Below are 20902 nucleotides of genomic sequence, written 5' to 3'. Positions count from 1 at the left end.
TGTTCACTGTACCACATCTTTTCCTTCACTTCCACAGCAAGCTACGAGCGAAACTCGGGCTCAAGCCTCTACAAGTTGATGGAGGAGGAATTCCAGGTACGGTTTATTTGGGATGTTTTCTTTTCAAGCGAGTTAAATATTTTGGTGGCAGTGGCGTTGTACGTAAAAGACCTTTCACCGGCAATCTTACAGAAACGCAGCTCTTGAAGGTGCACCTGTCACAGGCACGTTTGTATGCACCATTTTCTAATAATTGATGCTGTCTCAGTCGTGTACTTGTCGGCCATCAGCTGCTTCTGATGCGGTGATCTCATATTTTATTGAGTGGACTTGTAATTTCATGTTCCTACTTTTCATTGTTGGCCAGATACAAATGCATGTCCGTGATTGTTGCTTAGAGCAACCTTATTGTTTCGCTTTTACGCACGTGCATAAATGTTCCATTCCCAGCGTGGAGAAAGGGAAAAGCTAAAGGGATCATTGTGAAGTGCAATAGTAAAAAGAAAGAAAAGCAGTAGTTAAGGTATGCACAGCCCGAAATTCGCTTCCACCCGTTTTCCTGGCAGGGCAACGGCTCCTAAATTTTTCGTACTTACCTGTAATTTTCTTTTCAGTGATAGTATCACGATCTGACATTTACAGATGCTGGAAGGAATATGTGAATATTGTGTACATGAAAGATATGTTTTGTTCATTTACATTCGATTCGCGTATAGTTATAAGGTATTTGCTGTTTCAACTTCCAGTTCTTGCTTTCTTTCATATTTTTTTCTCTTAGTCGAGTATCCTTTCTTACTAAGCAGAACAGATGGCCATCGCACTAGCTCTCCTTGATCCACAAAGGACTGATATTTATACGGACTCTAAATCCGCTGCTAGGGCCTTCGCTTCGGGTTCCATGTGCAAGGATGTTTTTTAGAACTCTCACTTTCAAAGAACTCATCCACCACACTATTATTTGGTTCCCTGCTCACCTTGGCTTGAATGTCAAGGGGCCTTCCCAATGTCAATGTGCTAGCCCACTCCAAGGCGCGAGGCTTCACTTACCACGCCGAGACTTGTGCTTCTCAGACAGAGGAGTCTTCCCCCCAGCTTTATTTTGACTACCTTCAACCAGATCACGAAGCACTATTAATTAGGCCGTAGGTCCTTTCCATTGCCACACGAAAAGTTGTCTAGGCCACAGGCAATCTCTCTTTGCATGCTTCAGGCAGGAACATACCCTAGCATCGTAACCTACAGCCGTTACTCCGATATTTCAGAACTATGACGGACTGCCACAATTGCAGTGATTTTAACCACATGCTCTGGAGGTGCCCCTTTTTACAAGAAAAAAAATGAAGAATTTTCCGAAAATTCCTTTCATTTAGTGCTCGCTAGTCCGGTTCTCATACAACAACTCAAGGCTGTCCAGAATGCCCACGATGCGGCGGGGAGGTTAGGCCTTCCCGTCCCTACGTGGGAGCAGCCTGTGATTCTGCCCCTATGAAACGGTGGTGGAATCCCTCAGGACCCCAATAAAAGTTTTTCGTCCATTCATCCATCAAGTATCCTAGCAAAGCATGTTAACTGGAATTTATCTGGAGTAAAGAACCATTCCTTTGCTTTTTGAGAACAACTTCCTGCCAATATGTCCTCCCTTAAGTAAAATGTACAAGGTTTCTCGTCCAGCGTCTCCTTGGTAATTGGACTTTCCATATAGCATATGACCTTTAGCCACTGCTGCGGTCTGTTTCACTGTTCTATGAAATGAAATGACCGTCCCTCTGTAGAATAACTGAACTGTAAAACAACTGACTGTACAATGTCTAGATCATTGTTTACATTGCGATTACATTTCAATTGCTGTAGGATACATTCCATCTGCTCTCTGATGCAGATTTGATGCCCAAAACTTTGGCATTAAATTAAGTAATTTTTATTAGTTTGTAGACATTTGGTCATAATTGATGCCACCAAGGGTGAAATAAACCAAAGTGGTCAAGATTAATTCAGGTTTCTCCACTGCAGCGTGCTTCATAATGATATTTAGTTTTGGCACTTGAAACTCCAAGAAGCTTTTCTTTTGCATAATGCCGTCCGTGTTTGTAGGTCTCGGAGATGTACCCGTTGGTGATGCCAACGAGGACGAAAGGAAGGAGGTCTTTGTCAAGACCGAGAACATGCAAGCCAAAGTGGAGGCGCAGAAGCTGAGGGAGAAGATCTCGTCGAATCGGGAGAAAAGGAAAATCGCTGAAAAGTACAGGTGAGCGTGGTTACCTGCCTATGACAGGGGACATGAAAATCCTTTCGGGATTGCTGAGAAAATAGATCCTGCGAAAGCGTACACCGCCGTAAACAGCTTAGCAAAATTCTGCAATCATGCGTGGAAAGAAGAGTTTTAGAAGCAGAGTGCGGAGTTAATGTTTTCTCAAGTTCACTGTCTTCACACAGAGGCTCGTCCTCGTTTTTTTTTTTGGCCTAGGAGGTGCCTGATTTCTGTCGTCAAAATACGGATAGTATGCATGCTATCCGTACAGCATTCGGATAGCAGGCTATCTGATGTTCATGCCATTTGTGCTACAAAATATGGATAGCATGTAGCCAACATAAATCGCGAGGTGTGTTTGGATCAGATACACTTCTTGTCACATGATACTGTCACGTGCTGGTGCTGCGCTCTGTAGTCTGCTAACGTTACATAGTGAGCCACACCTGTGCATACAAACCATAGCAAGAGTGAGTGGTCATGTTTACCAGATGCTGTCACGCTCGTGACACACGCTGAAAGAAATTCTAGACTCTGTGCCATCTTTCCATGTGTCGATTTCGATGCACTCGGCGGGTTTAGAGAAAACACTTAGAGGGTGTGACAATTCTCTACTTGTTCTTGACGGATCCAAGAAGATATCAAATTAATCAGTTTGTAAGGCAATCAAACTCTGATACTGTGGCTGTATGATGTCCTGGATAAATGGTTAAAAACCCTTTTAATTCACAGGTTCCTCAATCTTACATTGATGGTTATTTAAGTAAGTAAAGTTTACAATCTAAGTGCAAAATTTGCTTAGCGGGTGTTAATTTTTATGCTCACCATCTAGAATCATAAATGCTTTACAAGTGTCAAGTGAAATGTAGCTGTTTTTGAAAACATATACCATAGTTTCATATGCTCAGTATGCTACATTTAGAATGAATGGGTTTACGGGCGTGCATAAGCCACCTTACTTTCGTGGTATGCAGTATACAGTCGCCGACCGATTTTTCGGACCTGGCGGGGACCGAAAAAAAGTACGAAAAATCGAACAGTTCGAAAAATTAGTTTTTGCCAAAAATCTGAAGTTTATTGTATCAGGCAGGTTTAAAAACGTTCTTGATGCTGCCTTGCCTCAAACTACGCTTGGAGGCAATTTGGTTTGCCCGTATTTGCGCCAAGGTGACATCGTCGCCGTAAACGCTCGACAAAATTGTCACCGCGTTGGCGATCTCCGCCGACGACGGCTGCGGGCGGTCGTCGTTGTCGTCATCCGACGACAATGACGACCGCCATCCGGCGTCGACCGTCATCCGGCGACATCTAGCTGCGAACGTCCACTCTCTATTAGCTTGATTATGGCAGCTTTCTTCTCCATCGTCAGGGTCGTATACTTCCCACGCTTCTTCACACCACCTGGCTCCCGCGATGGCACAAATGGCGGAGCCATGCTACCGAGAACACAAAATTCGATGCCGCAGATAGCCGCTGCGAAGCACACGTCTCGACGCTACGCGACACAACCAACACAACACGTGCAGAATGGCGACTGAAAAAAGCTGCGACGACAATAAAAGAATCCTTCTTTTGCCTCCTCCCCGTGCGATGTGATGACGATAGTGCTGACCGAGGACGAAAAAACGGCATCCATCACCGCGTCTTTTAAAAAGCAAACACGGCCTCCGAAACTTAAAATATGGCGTGCGCATTCCAATCTCGGAGGCAGGAAAGGTATTTGAAGACCAAGCTTAGCCAAGCCGACGAAAAATCCAACATGGCGGCGTTCACAATGGTTTGGGGCGTGGCACAAAACGAGCGATTGAGTCCGAAAAATCGAACTTTCAGGGGCAAATTCGCCCGAAAAATCGGTCGAAACAATGCATTAGCTCTATGGGATCCCTGACGGTGCATTTATGAAGTCCGGAATATCCAACAAGTCCGAATTTTTGGAGTTCGGAAAATCGGTCGGTGACTGTATTCAGAGGATTCATATTGGATACATTAGAAACTTGATTTAAGGAAATCCAATTTTATGAATACCCCGATTGAACGAACCAATTCATATTCCCCGCACAGTTGCCCTTAGGCTGTTTTGCTTACTGTTTTAACGAAGTTCCCGATTTCACAAAATGATTCGTGCTTACCCCCAATTTTGTTAAATAGAGTTTTAACCGTACACACCCTGCATAGAGAGAAGGCAAGTTTTTGCTTGCTATGGGGCTCGCACCATGCTGAAGCACTGTCAGGTTCCTACGATTGAGAGAAGTGGAATAAAAATAGCCGGCATAATTCAAAACGCTGGTGCGACTACCTTAATGTGTTTTTTTTGATAGCGCACTGTAGCGTCCTGTATATCGATGCACTGTCACATTCCAGGGAGGTCAAGGGTCTTGGGGAGAGTGACGAGGACGACGACGCTTTGAGATGGGTTCAGAAAAGCCGCAAGCTGCAAAGTGAAAAACAGAAGGCTGAGCAGAGAGTGAGTGTGGTGTATAAAAGAGCTTGTGCTTTCATTTCATTGGGGCCCTTCCTAGCAAACATGAAGCTTGTTAAGATTTTTGTAATCGCTTTGGCTCAATTGTTCTGAATATCATAAAAGCTGTGTTTATTTAAACTGTATTATGAATTAGCAGGTGAGTGCCAGTAAGATGCAGATGTTGCATTATTTTCTTTTATAGAATACTGGTAAGGTGTTGTTCATGATCTGAGAATACCTGTCAAATGCTCTTCGCTGCATCCTTATTCCTCTACTTGCTTCAGTCTCACAGATCGTATCGGCATACAAGGCATAAGCCTGAACGCTTACAGAAAGGACGCAATCTAAGTTGAAGAAGATGCAATGAACCATGGTACGGAAAATTATAGGTGTAACACTAAGGCACAAGAAGAGAGCAGAGTGGGTCAGGGAACAGACAGGTGTTAACAGTTATTTAGTAAAATTAACAGCAGTAATGGATGGGGCATGTAGCATGGAGGCAGTATAACTGCTGGTTATTAATAGACTGGACTCTAATTGAAGGCAGAAAATAAGGTGGACTGTCATGATTCAGAGTTCACTTGGATAATATAGCCGCAATTAGTGTGGGACCACTTTAAATGGAGAAACATGAAAGATTCCTTTCCTCACAGTTAGTGTAGTCAGGCTGCTAATGGTGATGACAAATGATGAAAATGGGTCTGCTGTTTTTGGATTTCTCGAGATCACTGCGGCGTGGATGTGTATTAATAGAAAGGACATGTAGTATTCTTTATTCTTTATTCATCAGATACCCCGCAGCACCCGAAGGCATTATAGCAGGGGGGGTTACATCAATAAATGACGTACATCTCCGTATGTAAATCCACAAAATGCTTAGAATATTTTGCATTGCATGGGGTGAAGGTCTGTGAAAAGATTTGAGAAACAGTTTTTTGAATTTGTGTTTCTTTAGGCAAAGATGTTAGAAGAGATGGATGCGGAGTTTGGTATTGGAAAGATTGTCGAGGAAGAATTCAAGCCCACGAAGGTAAATTTGGATTGCTTGTCTCTGCTGCTGATGAAACAATGCTCACTCCCGTCTGTTTTTTTTTTCCTCTACCAGGAGTACACAGCCAAGCACCTAAAGGGACTTGAAGTTTTGCACAGCACTGAACGCTTCAAGGAAGGACAGTCTGTCATTTTGACATTAAAAGACCAAGGTAACAAAACTTTCTCACCCATGCAGCTGCCTAGTAGTGAGGGCTGTAACGCTAAGCAGAAGGTGACTTACGTAGCGACAAAGCACTAAATATGAGCACTACTGTTTGTTATTTGTTGGTCTGTAGTGTTTTTCTAGATACTTTGTCTTGTCTTTTGTGCACGAAAGCGGGGAAATTGTCCGAGAGGGCTAGTTTTTTCTGCATCGTACACAGCTAATCGGATGGACGAATTATCTAAGGAAAGCATAGGGCACATTATTTGTGATTGCTTAACTCTATTGCAACGATTTGCTCTTCAATTTAAAAAAATTGAAGTGTGTGAAAAATTACTCGCTAAGAAGATGGGATCCGAAGCCACAACCTTCGACTTACGCATCTCATGCTCTACCAGCGTGGGGATATAGCTCTGACGAGTAACCATGGCATATCAAGTAACGCAATTTGTTAACCTTTTGTGCCATTGGAAATTTAGGTCAGCTGTTGTCTCGAGAGGCTGAACAGTATTATTGTCAGTTGCATTGATTATGAATGTTTTTGAGGTGTAAAAGTACCTATAATGTGACATTGTTTGGCATTAACCAGCGAATGTGTTTTTGTGATGTGAGATGTGTTAGTAGTGCATTGTGTTATTGATTTGGCTGCATAGCGTGCCATTTAAGTTCATCAGAAGTAAGTTTTCATGCTGAATTGTGAAATATTCGGCATCAAATTTGCAGCTGGCATGAAAACATTGCACAAAATGTTAGCTGTAATCATGTGGTTTCATAGCGCACTGTGTTGACGAAATGTTTTATATTTACTTTCCTGATACTATATCAATATTTTTTCACATCAGGGATCATTATACATAAAAGTTTAGATTGTAAAGAAAAAAAAGGTAGCAGCTGTTTCATGATAAGAGCTTTCTATTAGAGAACATACTGCCAATATAGTGTCATGGATTAGAATATTCGAATAGCACTTTTTATAGGGGATATTAAAGGTTTTTATCTACCTTCTTGTAGCCCCGCAGCAGTGGTCTAGTGGCTTAGGTACCCGGCTGCTGACCCGCAAGTCGCGGGATCAAATCCCGGCTGCGGCGGCTGCATTTCCGATTGAGGCGGAAATGTTGTAGGCCCGTGTGCTCAGATTTGGGTGCACGTTAAAGAACCCGATGTGGTCAAAATTTCTGGAGCCCTCCACTACGGCGTCTCTCATAATCATATGGTGGTTTTGAGATGTTAAACCCAACATATCAATCATCTACCTTCTTGTATGAACGACACCGCATCTTGAGGTTTATTTGCAGCCGTTTTTCTGTGAACGCAGTTGAGATTGTTAAAAAAACAGCGCCTTTCTGCTTTTGTTTTAAAGGTGTTCTTGATGAAGGGGATGACGTGCTCGAAAATGTGAATTTGGTGGAAGCTGAAAAAGCGGAGCGAAACGTGGAAAACCGCAAGGGCAAGCCTGGCTATCAGCCTTACGATGACACTGAAGTTGATGAGTTTGGAATTGTAAGTTTGAACACTTTTGCTTTCATTTCTTTTTGAGGGGACGGCTTTGTACTCCTTACTAATCGACATTCTCGAGCATTTTGACACGAGCACCGAGCGGCACTCTCGTTTCTTTTCTAGATGCATCTGGTCAAGCACTTGCGTTTGGTTTTCAGAGTGTTAGTGAAAATTCTTCAAAAAATATAAATAGTGATTATTTGTTCCAGTGTGCGCAGAAGTGTGAAGATGATGTGAAGCCACCGCTGCAAAATGTGCAGCCACTGGCTTCCATTCTCAGAGCACTGAAAGGGCACTGGATTTTTATTTTGCCGAACTTGTAACAGAACTTTGGAAGTTTCCAGTGTTGATGCCTAGATGCTAGCAGTAATATAACTTCAGTGTATCTTGCTCTCATCTAATTCTACTCTATTCGTCCTTCCCCATGCTTCCAGGTAAAGAAAAAGTCTCTCTTGTACAAGTACGACGAAGAGATCGAAGGCGTAAAGCGAGAAAAGTTCAGCATAGGTAAGTTCCATCCCTGCATCTGCTGTTTGCTTTCAAACGAAGATGTCCCTGCTCTTAGCCAGTTAAGGCTTGAGCTTTCCCCACTTTCAATCAGTCCAGGTTTGAAAGTAAGTGAATCAAAGCTCAAGTAAAAGAAGCTTATTTACTCATTAAGAGACGGCACATAATGCAATGGAAAACACTTGTGTGAATTAACCACTAAGGTACTCATCGAGCTGTGCCAAACCATGAATTGCTGTGGAACGGCCCGAGAACAGGCTGCAACGAGTATACTGGCTTGAATTCTAGAAATTTTTGCTCTGTTGAGTTAATTAAACACACATGTGTCGAGAAACCTAAAAAGAGTAGCATCATGGTGCCTTGGAAAGCATCGAATTTGTTTTTACGCTGCTACATTAAGAAGGCTTTGGTAACGATTTCGATAGTGAGAGGACAGTTTCACAGTGGCGGGTCAGCACAGTCTGACGTAGTTCTAAGTCGTGTGGTGAAAGCAACTTGTCACTTAGTAGCACCAGGTCGGTGTGTTCCACCAGGTCGGTGGAATGCGGTGTGTTTTGCTAGGGAGCTATCCTCGTAGTGTCCCATTCGGCCTTCTTTGATTGGCTGGAGCTGGCAAGCAGCATGCCGCCTGTTTCCGGTCTTTCTGCCGCAACGTCATTCTGATGCTACGCAGCTTTCACAACTCTTGACACAAATGAAAAAGACAGAATGCATTTCGCCACAACGAGTGCTGCCCCCAGAGATTCGCTTTTAGATGCGCATCTTTGAGGCTGTGCATGGACTCTAATCATGTTAGCCCTTGTGTTATGTTTAACGTGAGCACCCGCCTAACGTCCCTGAAAGGTCTGCGCGCATTCCTTGCATCGCTCTTTAAGGTGGCGGTTCTACTGTCGCCATATTGCGAGTAGTTCTGGAAAAAACACCAGACGGCGCCACCAAGTCAGGACTGGAAGGCCAACATTTCGGAGGTGAACTGCCACACGTGTGCCGGCGCACCACACTGCATGACGAGGGGGTGCAAATTGCGCTGACACGGTTCGAAGAAATGAGGCACTGAGCAGGGGCTTTTTTTTTCTCCCCTTCAACGACACCTCCATCTCTCTCCATGCTCACTAGCCCCTGACCCCTGCGGTCGCTGCTTTTCAAGAGATCCCTCATGTAGGCTGCGTAGCCTGCTTGGCCAGCTGCTCTACGTTCCATACAGCGCCGGAATGCGGGGTTGAGAGAAAAACTCTATCGCGGAGGTCACAACAATGTATACAACGGAGATCAAAACTTGGACTATGAGTATTCATGCGAGGTTCAACGGAACAGTTCGTTCTACAAATAATTGGGGTTGCTGGAGCATGATGCGGTTCGGTGAGACAGGAGAAGGCAAATTATATTTGACTATGTATACTTCCTTCCCAGTATGACCTAAGCTTCCGAATTTTCAAAACAAAACAAAAAAAAACAGGTAGTTAGGCAAGTCGCGTGCTAAGAAGTGCGGCCGCTGTGACTCACGGTGCCCAACACGTGCCGACTGCATAATCATTAGTTTTCCCCACAATGCGTAGCGTAATTTATTTCATTAGAATTGAAACTTCAGCAGGCTAGTATGACCACTGCCGCTCTCCCACCAGACCTGCTCAGTGGGAGCATAGTCAAAAGTTATCCGCCTTTCTGCCTCCCTGAAGGACCTCACTTGTCGCGAGTGCTTCAAAGCAGAAAAAAAGAGCCCTGGTGCCTCCTTGCTGTCCCCGCACCGAAGTACTTTCTTACAACACGCCATGCATTCAGCAAATTTCATGCCACTTCGCTTCGTTGTTACTGGCTGAAAAATCTGCAAGATTTTCAGGCAGTAGCATGATTTTAGCCAGTTTATGCAGTGAGCAACGGAATAAATATTGCTCGGTTTTGTGGTTTATTGAAACCGATGACGGATATTCACAGCCGACTCCGAGAGAAGAGTTTGCAAGCGCCCGCGTCCCCTTAGAGCGAGTTTGCAGTGATTGTGAGGAACGCCGTCATGGGGTACTCCAGAACGTTGGTGTTCGCGCTTTTCGGCGCTATGGAAATGTGCGCTTGTCGTATATAAAGGCGGAAAGCGAACACGCGTCCTCAACTCCTGCCGCACCATAGTTTTCCCCAGAGTAAATAAATGAAATAAACACGCAGAAAGTACTAAACAGACTTCATCTCATTCCTGTAGGTGTGCCTCGTTTCGTGTTTGTGCTGTTTGTTGTGATGGGTTCATACCAACAAGCGCAGCACGTCTGAAGCTTCGTATATTTCACGGTAAAAAAAAGATATAATACCTTACCCACGCACGTCTGCTCAGTTCGCTCGTATCGCTCGTTTGTAGTTCGTTTTTCTGCTTTCTTCTGACTGTCGTCGCACAGCCCTCGCTTTTCGCTATAGTCCGTGGGGGGTGAGGAAGGCGACAAAGACGTGCACACATAAAAGAGGGACTTTCCAAGAATTCGGCCTTTCTTTTACCGTGAAGACGCTCACCCCATCCTCTCGGAGGATACTGCCCACCTGTTTTCACGCTCTCCCGCGGTACCGGGCAGCCTTATGAGACTCTGAGGGGAGGAAGGCTTACAGATGACGGTGCATGGTTTGAAGTTAGAAAAGACGTTTCCTCCTGAGGCAAAATGTTTTCGCACGCCGCATTCGGGGAGACAGGGAACCTTCAAAGTCAGCACTTTCCTTATTTCTGTTTAGGTGGCGCTAGAAGAAGATTTTCGTTGTAGTGATAGGAATAATGTAGATTTCTCAATATTCCTGCAGTTCTTGTGTGCGATTCGTGTGCATACGTATACCACAAGACCATAACTGTTATATTTTAGGCTATGCATGCTTAGATTTCAGCGCTATTTCAAGATAACAACGATTTTGTTGATGTTTACGGCACGATAAATTAGGACAATTTGCGAGCTTTGTTTCGCATTTCTGCTTGCTTTATTAAAAAACGCTACGTTGAGGAAATAGATCAGGGGTTCTAGTTTATCTACGTGCAAATTCAGCTAACGAACTTCAGTAGTTCTCCGCAAAAATGGGCCACGGTAGGTCTATCTAATGAGAATATTGCCCAATTTAGATCAATATAATTAAAAAGTGAGGGGGCGTACATAAATAAAATTGAGCACTCAAACAGAAAATGCCATCCTCTATATACACCCATAAAATGAATTTTCTCTAGCGAATAGGTGCCGGATAGTCCGCATCCACATTTACTAAATTTGCCTCTATTCAAAAGCTAGTCAGCAATACAGTAAAAGTGCTAGAATAATTTGCTACGTTGAGGAAATAGATAAATATGTCTTAAATGTTCTGCGCAAAGAACAGTGCTGTAACTGCAGCAGAGTTTTCAGAAAATGGTCACTGCTGACACACAGTCAGACCAAACCATGTAACTAGCGCTTATTCTTGGCTCTCCCTACGCAAATTCTAAATGTTTACTTATTTTTAATAGATATGTTTAAAATGTACAAAAATTAAGCTTTTCAATGACACATAAACCAACTATATAAGAAAAGAAAAACAGCCGCCACGTCAGTTGGAAAAGTGACAAAAACGATGTGTTCGTGCCGCCGGAGTGAGACCGCCGCCTTAAACATCTCAACACGTTCACACGTGTGTGCAAATCTTTCATGTTTGTTTAAGAGTGCTATTACTTTACATTTCATCCACTTAGTTTCTTTTTACGCTGGGAATGTGCTGGCAGGTTCGGTGTGCCGACGTGGTCAAGCGCACCATGACGTCATGACTCGCCGTTTCTTGCTTAGCTTAACACGCTCCAGCGAATTGGACATGTCCACCCATTGTCAACTCTGGCAATTGGACTTGTCACCTAGCTACCCTGAGAGCAATCAACATTGGATGCATTCGGGACACAGAATCAGCATGATAATTGATGGTGGCGCAGACAGAGGACACATGCAAAAGAAGACCCGTTCAGGACAACATAGCGCTGTATTGTCTCGAATGTGCCTTCTTTTTCGGTGTCCTCAGTCTGCACTACCATCAATTATCATGCTACCATACCAACAGGCCCGCGGTGCTCTAGTGGCCTAGGTACTCTGCTGCTGACCAGCAGGTTGCGGGATTGAATCCCGGTTGCGGCAGCTGCATTTTCGATGGAGGCAGAAATGCTGCAGGCCAGTGTACTCAAATTTTGGTGCACGGTAAAGAACCCCAGGTGGCCAAAATTTTCTGAGCCTTCCACTGCGGCGTCCACCATAATCATATGGTGGTTTTGGGACATTAAACCCCTCAGATCATTATCCCAAATCTCTGCCCTCGTTAATAGAGTTAGCAATATGTTATGCCTCATCATCACTTTGTCCATTGCAGCGGCGCTGGCTTGCATGTGCTGGGTGATGAAAACCTTAAGATTGAACTAGACTGCATATATGCATGTTTCTTGGCACCAATGTGTGGAGAGGGTTAACAGTGCACGTTGAAGGAAATGTCATTTTTGTGATGCTTGAAATTGTGACAGTACTTCTTTGAATGGATTGTGTGACACTGTTGTTCTACTCCAGGTGCAGGTCCGACAGAGGCCGATAAGGAAAGGGAGTTGGAGTTGGTACGAATGAAGCTGAAACAAAAACAGAAGGCACGTATGATGCAATTACTACGGAGGGTTATCAAAAATATTTTTTTCAAATTTCAACAGTATGAAAAAAAAATGTGTATTGATTAACCCTGATTGCTTTTAAATTCCTAACTTGAGCTCGCATATTTCACATAAAGCATAGGTGTGGCTTCCCCTGACAGGTTTTTTTTTTTCATCCACTTTAGTTTGTTTTCCACCTTCTCATTTCCATGTTTCCACTGAAAACTGCCACTAACATAGTGTACATTTTCGTTGACATTATTATTTATTGGGTTTATTGCTGTTTCAAACAAACAAAGGCTTCATCACCTATTTGTCTTGTCATTTGTTTTTACAGCCAAAGTACTTTGTTAATCTAAAAATTCTGGTAGTATTATATATCAATGATATTGACACCTAATGGTTTAGTCTGTCATGGAATTTGTACAGAGTATAGAGGTGGTTTGTGGACGCATGGTTTAATGGTGCCGCATAAAAGACCCGAACATTTCACTTTTCATCAAACCCTGTGCACACACCTGGACTTTCTGCGTTGTGCGGTTGTTTTACACCATTTGCAATTAACTTTGCAGGACAGCCTCATCATGCCTGCACCTCAGATTGCTACCGAGTACTTCACACCCGACGAAATGGTAGGTGAAATTCTTAAGTGAAGCTATTTATGAGGTGCCAATTTTGGTGGCGGTGTTGTTCGCGAAAAATCTGGCACTGGCTGGGTGCAGAAATGCAGCCTTTGAAGGTACGCCCGTTACATGGGCATTTGTATGTGCCGTTTCCCAATAATCGATGCTCCCTCGATCATGGGCGTCTTAGTGATCAGGCATTTTGGGTATGGCAATGAGGTCTTTTGTCGATGTGACCTGTCATTTCACCTTGCCCGATTTCATTGATGCCTGGGTACCACAGCTCGTTTCCTTGGCTGTGGTTTCGCTAGATAGTAGATAGGGACACTGGGAATCTCATTAATTCATTCATGCCCATCACTGATTAGATGACAAGGCATTTGGCTATGGTTTGGCTACATCACAGCCCTCACCTGTTGTAGGATATTATCATCTGAGATTGCAGAAGGACCGTTTTAGTTCTGGTACATACGTTTTTTTCCTCGCTGTTCGTGAACTTATGCACCCTGTTATTAGAATGCCTTGTGGCGGGGGAGTTCGTGACCTACTTCAGTGGATGTTTTCCAGCGGCGGGGCGCCTTTCTTATGTGACCGGGCCATGGTGCAAAGTGACCCTCCGTACTCGCACCAGTTCCGCACATTACTGTTGTTGCCTGTAGCAGCTGAGGTGTTTCGCTTTTGAGCACTTGGATGACGGTCCTGCATGGAGGAAGGAACCGGTTAGGAGGGACTAATGAACAATGCGACACAAGGAAACAGAAGTACGTCACGTACGCACATGCTATAAGCTTGAAAAACGGTTAGGGGGTACCAATGCGCAATGCGACACAAGGAAACAGGAGTACGTCATGTACGCACACGCTAATCTTCGCTAGCTCTCGTGTTCCAGATAGTGCAAGCGGCCTTGGAATTTTTTTTCCGTTCCTGTAGCGCTTGTTATTCTATAATTGAGTCAAGCGATGCATCTGCATGGGTTTTCACAGTGGCTTGATTTCTCATAGCGTACAGGGAGATGAAAACTTTAAGACAGCTTCATTTTTTTTTAATACATTATGGGTTTGGGACGTTAAACCTTACCAATTATTACATTATTATTTTTTTGTGCATTATAGCACTGAAATTTCGCTGCGTGAAGGTTGCGTGTATGGATCACGTCTGGGTCACTGGTTGCGGGGAGACATGAGGGCTTGCTTGTCTTGCATATTTTATTTTTCATTGCTCAAACGCAGATGATCACAAGAGGCTTTCATAGGAGGCGCAGCACTGCTTCTCTTGCTGAGATACTCACTTCTTGTGTGCTTGTATGAACGCGAGAAGTTGCTGAGAGTCAATTTCATCGTCATAAGCTCAACTTACGGCTTGCCAAAGATCCGTGAAACATTTTTTTTCCTTTATTTGGATTAAAGGCTCATTTCTTGTGATCTAATTTGTTTCTGTCTTTCTATTCATGCATTGCAAATGGCCAGAAGAGTCAGTGTGTGCAAAAGAAAGCCAGAAATAAAGCTGCGGCAAACTGTAGTGCCGACGCTATCTCCTTAAACGAAAATTTGCTGCCAGAGGTTAGTGTGCGAAAGCGTACGTACTTAATTTGTAGAACCTCGAAGAGCTTATTGTGGAATCCTAAAGAGAAGAGAGAAGTCATGTAAATTGCTTAGTTCTTTGCATTGGGTACTATGGTGCCATTAGATAAAATGGTATATTACAAACTATCATTGAATGTACCTAGGCATTTGCATGTAATATGCGCGCTTAAACAGTTACCCTGAAATGCTTCACGGCATGAGAGTTTGTCTTCTGTCTTCCATGTGTTCTCTCTCAAGGCAACGTTCAAGAAGACCAAGAGAAAAGTGAGGAAAACGCGCAAACGTCAGACTTTCAAGGCAGATGACCTAGTTCCACTACCTGGACACGGGGACGACAAAAAAGACCATGGATCACGGTAGGATGCTTTCAAGCTTCCAGCCTTCTAATATACAGAGCCTGTCCGTGAAGCAACTCTTTCCTTACCATGCCTATTCAAATCATTGGCAATCAATGCTTTGAATCATCAAATTTGTTGTCTTGAGTTTGTTTCTCGTGCACCTAGCACTTCCAGGCAGTTAGTCCAGTGACTCAACTTTCGGGGTCAGTTTGAGCTAGCCCAATCTAGGCAACTTGGTGATTTTTGACAGATCTTTGCGCGGACCAATGTACATGTGTTCTTGGGAAAATATCCTTGGCAGAAGAACTGGAGAGAAATGCGTGCCGCTAGTTGGTATGTTCTAGTGACATAAAATTTCTGGAAAACTTCTTGGAAGAATTCTTCCAAGTCAAATATCAATTTATGGTGTCAGCTTTGCAATTTAATAGTGTTGAGCACTAATAATTGACTGAAATTTGTGTCGGCTATTCACATGAAGTTTTTGTTTGGGGTCGGGGAAGATTTATTCTACCAAAAATTATTTACGAAGGTCTACTGCATGTAAATGTTGTGGAGTTAGCCTTTTTAGCCAGTTTCTAGTAGTTTCGGTTTTTCTTGTATTGTTATATATCAGACACAGGGCCACATCCAGCATCGCTAGTTGTTCCCATAGCTTCGTCGTCACATGTGCATGGCTGTGTACCTGCGTCCCAAGAAATGCACAGTGCTCAAAATAATTTTAGGTCTGTTTTATGAACCGGCACGACACGAACCAGTTCACGAGATGCTTAACCTTGTCATTTGTTTCATTGCTGCAGCAATGACGACTTCTGAACTATGCCATTCATTTCTAAAGGTGCAGGAGAGGTGCAGCGCTGATGTACGATTTTCCTGCACCTCCTAGGCTGATAATGCTTGCTTGGTGCAGTCGCGCACTCTGCTGGCCAGTCGCGCACTCTGCTGGGCAGTCGCACACTCTGCTGGGCAGACGACGCATCACTTAGGGGTAGGCGCCGTACCAGCCTCCACTAATGCGGTGTGTTTTGCTAAGATGTTTTCACCTGATAAACTGACCACATGTGCGGTTTGCTATCAATCAGTGTTAGTTGGACGGTGTACATTAAGCGCACAGAAATGAGGCCGGCACTTTGTCATTAATTTTGGGTGTCGCGCTGTGCCTGCACCGCTGAAGTCGCATTTCACAATTTCAGAACTTCTCGTGCACAGCCGTGAATGGTTCTGAATAGGGCAGGTGAATCGAACGGACCTCTTGCATTTACAGCTTCATTGAGTGACGAGAAGCTTTGAGTTCAAAGAATACAGCACCTCAGCTTCTAGCTATGACAGCGACCAGCTATCAGAGCTTGAAGACATCAGGATTTGTTTGGGCTTTCCGGAGCTGGTTTCGTTCATGGCCTCACGTGGTCTTCTCCGCCACGCATGCGTGACTGCTGACCTTTGTGCACAATCTTAGAGTTACTCTACATATGTGCGAGGTCCACACGTCGCGGGGATGCGATGTGCTGGTGTCGGCTGCAGCGCTGCTCTGCACGACAAAAAGGCCCCCTGAAACACATTTCGGCCCTGCACTGCACAGCATTGCAAGATGTTTCAGGACTGTGCGAAATTTCGTTTTTAATGCCATTTGCAAAAATACAAGTAAATATACTTGGCTGCATATTTGGAGCACCGATGCGGAGAGAGGTGGCTCATGGAAAGAGGTGGCATTATATTTCTTTCTTTACAACATAAATTATTGGAAATAACATTTCGTTATGCCTAGTTTGATATGCTGCAATCGGTGCTGGAGTACTTTTGAAACTGGCACAGTCTTTCTTCCGGAGACATAAAAAATAACTATTTTCTTGCTGTAATGACAGGGTTAAGGATGGTGGGTTAGGTAAAAAAACTTTGTTAAAATCCTATTGGTTGTACCTAAATTGTTAAAAATAGTTACTTGGGCAGGCTCCCTTGTCAGTCAACTGCTGTGACCTCTCTCAGAGATTTCGTGACAGCCTGTTAGATAGCGGGAGTGGCGTCGAACTGGTGGTTTTTCTGGCATCTTTTGTGCTTGGGAACTAGAAGAAGTATTGCTGGGCTCATGTCAGGGCTGATACAGACCTAACACAGCCATGATGTGTGCCCGGTGGATTTCTAAAAGCTCGGAAAAGGTCAGAAAGGTCACTGTCTCAACGTTGTTCCGGCCATCCGATGAGCTGTCACAGAGTCTTCGAAAGAAGTCGCGTCAATTGACTTACAGGGAGCATCTGCAGTGTGAGAGTGTCTTGCGCTCAATATATTGATGCCTGAGAAAGCTGTTTTGAACAATCTGAAACATATGTACCGATCGAACTAATCAATTGTTTTGATCAGACTCATCCTCATTACATTACAGACAGACCCTATGTTGCAGTGAATCAAAACTCCAGTGATACAAAGTAAGGAATTCCATGTACAGCAGCAGGAGGACAGGGTACCTTGGCATGTCGTTTGCCTCTGTGAAGAATCACATTTGAATGTTGAGCTAGAATGGTATGCTTTCGTCTTATGCCGCTGGCAGAACATTTACAGAGGCAGGCTATGGATTTCATTGAACAGCCATGTGCAGTAATATCTTGTAACTCGGAAGTAGTAAAAGCCGGATGATATATCTGATTAAGTGGACTTTTTAGATTAGAAAAGTTGCGGAAATTGAAGTGAAAAGTCCAGTTCCATCAAAGCACTTCACTACTACTGACCAGCTATTTAACAGGAGTTTGTAAACTATATCCCATAGTACATTTGTGCTTCAGTGTGAACCAGAGCGTGATTTCTGTTCACATTTTGAATGCTTATTTCACTTATATCCAGTCGAAGGTTTCTATAGGGGCAGACCGTGTCAATTGCCATTGACTGGCGTAATTTAGGGGTTCCAATCAATGTTGAGTGCTTTTCTGTGTTCGAGTATGACGGTTATGGTCATGTATTGCTCCCTTTTGTCGTCACAGACGGCGTCGTGAGAACAACTTCACAGAGCCCGTCTTCGTGAATCCCCAGAGTCAACAGTTCTTTGACGACGCCGCAAAGCCACCTGAGGAGGAAGGCAAGTGAGCTTGTATCTGTTAGCGTATTGCATCTGTATCTGTGTGGGTAACGTTTAAATGCTGAGCACTTTAAGCGCCGGCTCATCATCCATCCAACCCGTTTGGCGTGATCACGCTCATAGTGAAGCACTCAATAGAGCACAAATGTAAGCTAGCAATGCTCCAACCTGGGTTGAAAGAAACGAGCAAGCTCTAAAGTAAAATGTAAATAATCAGAAATAGTCAAGAAGTAATCGTTTTAATCATCTTAAAAATCGCTAGAACATTTCGAGAACATCGACATGACTCCAGCAGGGTGCAAGAGAGGACGCCACTGCCTCGCCGAGCAAGGGAATGCTCCTCCCCCTGTGTTGCCTCTGCGTTGGTGCTGTGTTACTTTTTGTCATCCGACGGAGGAAACAACCTGACAGAATTCGCTGCAGACGACGTGTATCTCGACTGTCTTAACAAGCAGATAGTCGGTAAAGCGCACCAGCAAGTAGCCCATATGTCGCACACCGAGTTTGTAAATCTACCTAACAATATTTTACTTGCGCCGGGGAAACCCTGCGTGCTTACCTGAAACATTGCCATCATCGACACTTTGGTAAGCGAAGCAGCGGGAACTCTACAAACGGGAATCGCTGGGTGCTCGTCTGGCGTACTTGCTCAGTTTTCACAGTGGTGGAACCGCCGTACGTTTTTTGCTGTTAAAAATGGCTTGTGAAGGTGGCTGATCGTTTTGCTGAGGCTTACACATTTGCCCTTCTTTAGATGTGCTCGGTCCTGATGAGGACTTGACTGGCGTGGCAGTGGAAGAGGACGACACCGAGCAGACTCTGGAAGCTGCGTTAACGAAGGCAAGGCGCTTGCGCCTCGCCGAGGGAAGCTCTTTGCAAAAGGTGGGCCTGCACTCCCCACAGCACACTAGTTGTCGTGTGTTCTTGCAGTTGTTTACATATTTTTGTATTCTTCAAACAGACAGTACTGCTCACTTCATGCAGAATAAATAACTGCCTCCGCAAGTGTGAGGCTCGGGAAATGAAGAACGGTGTTTTCAGATTGATCCAAACTTTGTCAGGCATCTCCAATGTCACTGTAAGCTCATGACCTATGGACAAACTTGCTGACACTGTGTAAGGCTAGGTGTAACGAATAGTTTATAAATAACATGACTCTGCCATGGTTCGAGTATGGCATGGCATACTCGAACCATGGTATGCCATGGTTCGAGTATGCCATGGTTCGAGTGATAGGACTCGGACCAAACCATTATCCATGCCTGTGGGGGCAGTTGTCTTGTCAAACTGTGGTGCTGTGAGTGTTCCATCTGGCTGTGTTTTTGTGTGGTGTCTTGTTTGAGACTTCTTGTGGACAAAAAGTAAAGGTTGTTGCCATGGTACAGTTCCTTGAAATCACAAGTCAAAGAAACCAATATTGAAGTTGGTACCATAAGTCAAAAGTGACAATGATTTCGAGGTGTCATTTTACATGTTTAGTTTGCATGCTTCGTTGTGTATTCATTATTGTCAGCCTGTTTTTTTGGTTTTCTAATAGATAGCAGAGTCTGCAAGATTAGCACGTGACCAAGATGATGTGGAAGACAAAGCAAGCTCGGCGAAAGCCATTGTGCTAAACTCCACGGCCGAATTCTGTCGAACTCTTGGTGACATTCCCACGTACGGCATGTCTGGAAATCGTGATGAGGAGGCCGAAGAGCTCCTGGTATGCAATATCTACAAGATCTTCATCTTGTCACACATGGATTGCATTTTTCTAAACCAGACTTTCAGCAGTCTAGCAAGTGACGTTTCTCTGTCTAATAAGAGGCCCGATTATCTTGCAGGACATGGACATAGACAAAGAAGAGGAAGATGAAGAGGCGGGAGATGCGTCGAAACGCGGTGCCTGGAATGAAGTTGACATTGAAGAGAAGCCTGTGGAAATCAAGGTACCACATTTAGTGGCAACTTATTGTCCATTCACCGTTGGCTGGAGTAGGGGCCATGCTCAGATTAAAGGAGCGCATTGCGTAGTCTATGTGGAAAGTCGGTGCCATTATAGAATTGCAGAAACAATGCTGATGTCAAGAAACGGAAAGAACGCTTTAAGTTCATAAGGAACGCTCATCTTTAAGTTAAACTGATGTATCATAATCAAGAGTAACTAAGTAGTACTACCGGCACACAGATGAAGATCACGCCGAAACATGACATCGACATCAGGCCTCCTTCAAACCACAATTAAGCGCTCTTCTTAGTTGCGATCATACCATTCTTCGGTCAAGGGAGAGGTTTTTGGAACATATATATATCTATCCAAATGTGCATATCTATCCAAATACTTGCAACGTGAACCTGTGTTCCGTCTGCACTTTCTTCAGTGCATTCGTGTCATATTGTCTGAATATCAATGTTGTCGGAGTAGTACATATTCTGACGTGCGCGATGTGTTGGCTTTGTGGTGGTGCTAGTGCTAAATGCTGCAACTTGCCTTGAGAAAAATGCGAGAGTGGAATCCAGCTTCAATACTTGTTTCATGGGACATGTTTTTAATGTATCTCATGGCGCGAAAAGAGCACGAGAGAAGGACAAGCGCAAACTATCAACTAAATTTATTCGAAAAAGCGCACACTTATATATACAGGTCAACAAAGTCACAAGTCATATTAGCAGAAAGTAAATCTTTTTAGTGGTAAGCACTCAAGTAATATATCTCGATGGCATGTAACGTGGTTGAGGGCTTTGCCAGACACGTGTCGCCTAATCTATTAATAAAAAATTCTTCCTCTATTTCTCGTGCAATT

At 44.0% G+C, this 20902-nt stretch overlaps 1 protein-coding gene across 1 annotated transcript in view; it reads left to right on the top strand.

Annotated features, from left to right (window-relative positions):
• LOC119167109 (U4/U6.U5 tri-snRNP-associated protein 1) overlaps positions 1 to 20902 on the top strand; it is a 38768-nt gene that overhangs the window by 2007 nt on the left and 15859 nt on the right. Inside the window, exons 3-16 of the mRNA XM_037418531.2 lie at positions 38 to 96; positions 2092 to 2245; positions 4610 to 4712; positions 5665 to 5739; positions 5815 to 5911; positions 7265 to 7404; positions 7836 to 7908; positions 12438 to 12511; positions 13084 to 13143; positions 14955 to 15073; positions 18022 to 18116; positions 18871 to 18998; positions 19654 to 19821; positions 19943 to 20047. Coding sequence (XP_037274428.2) covers positions 38 to 96; positions 2092 to 2245; positions 4610 to 4712; positions 5665 to 5739; positions 5815 to 5911; positions 7265 to 7404; positions 7836 to 7908; positions 12438 to 12511; positions 13084 to 13143; positions 14955 to 15073; positions 18022 to 18116; positions 18871 to 18998; positions 19654 to 19821; positions 19943 to 20047 — 1450 coding nt within the window. The remainder of the gene's footprint in view (positions 1 to 37; positions 97 to 2091; positions 2246 to 4609; positions 4713 to 5664; positions 5740 to 5814; positions 5912 to 7264; positions 7405 to 7835; positions 7909 to 12437; positions 12512 to 13083; positions 13144 to 14954; positions 15074 to 18021; positions 18117 to 18870; positions 18999 to 19653; positions 19822 to 19942; positions 20048 to 20902) is intronic.

Source organism: Rhipicephalus microplus, chromosome 6 (assembly GCF_043290135.1).
Source record: "Rhipicephalus microplus isolate Deutch F79 chromosome 6, USDA_Rmic, whole genome shotgun sequence".
In the NCBI taxonomy this organism is placed as follows: Eukaryota; Metazoa; Arthropoda; class Arachnida; order Ixodida; family Ixodidae; genus Rhipicephalus; species Rhipicephalus microplus.
The sequence above is the reverse complement of the archived record's forward strand: the minus strand, read 5'-3'. Positions and strand labels throughout refer to the sequence as shown.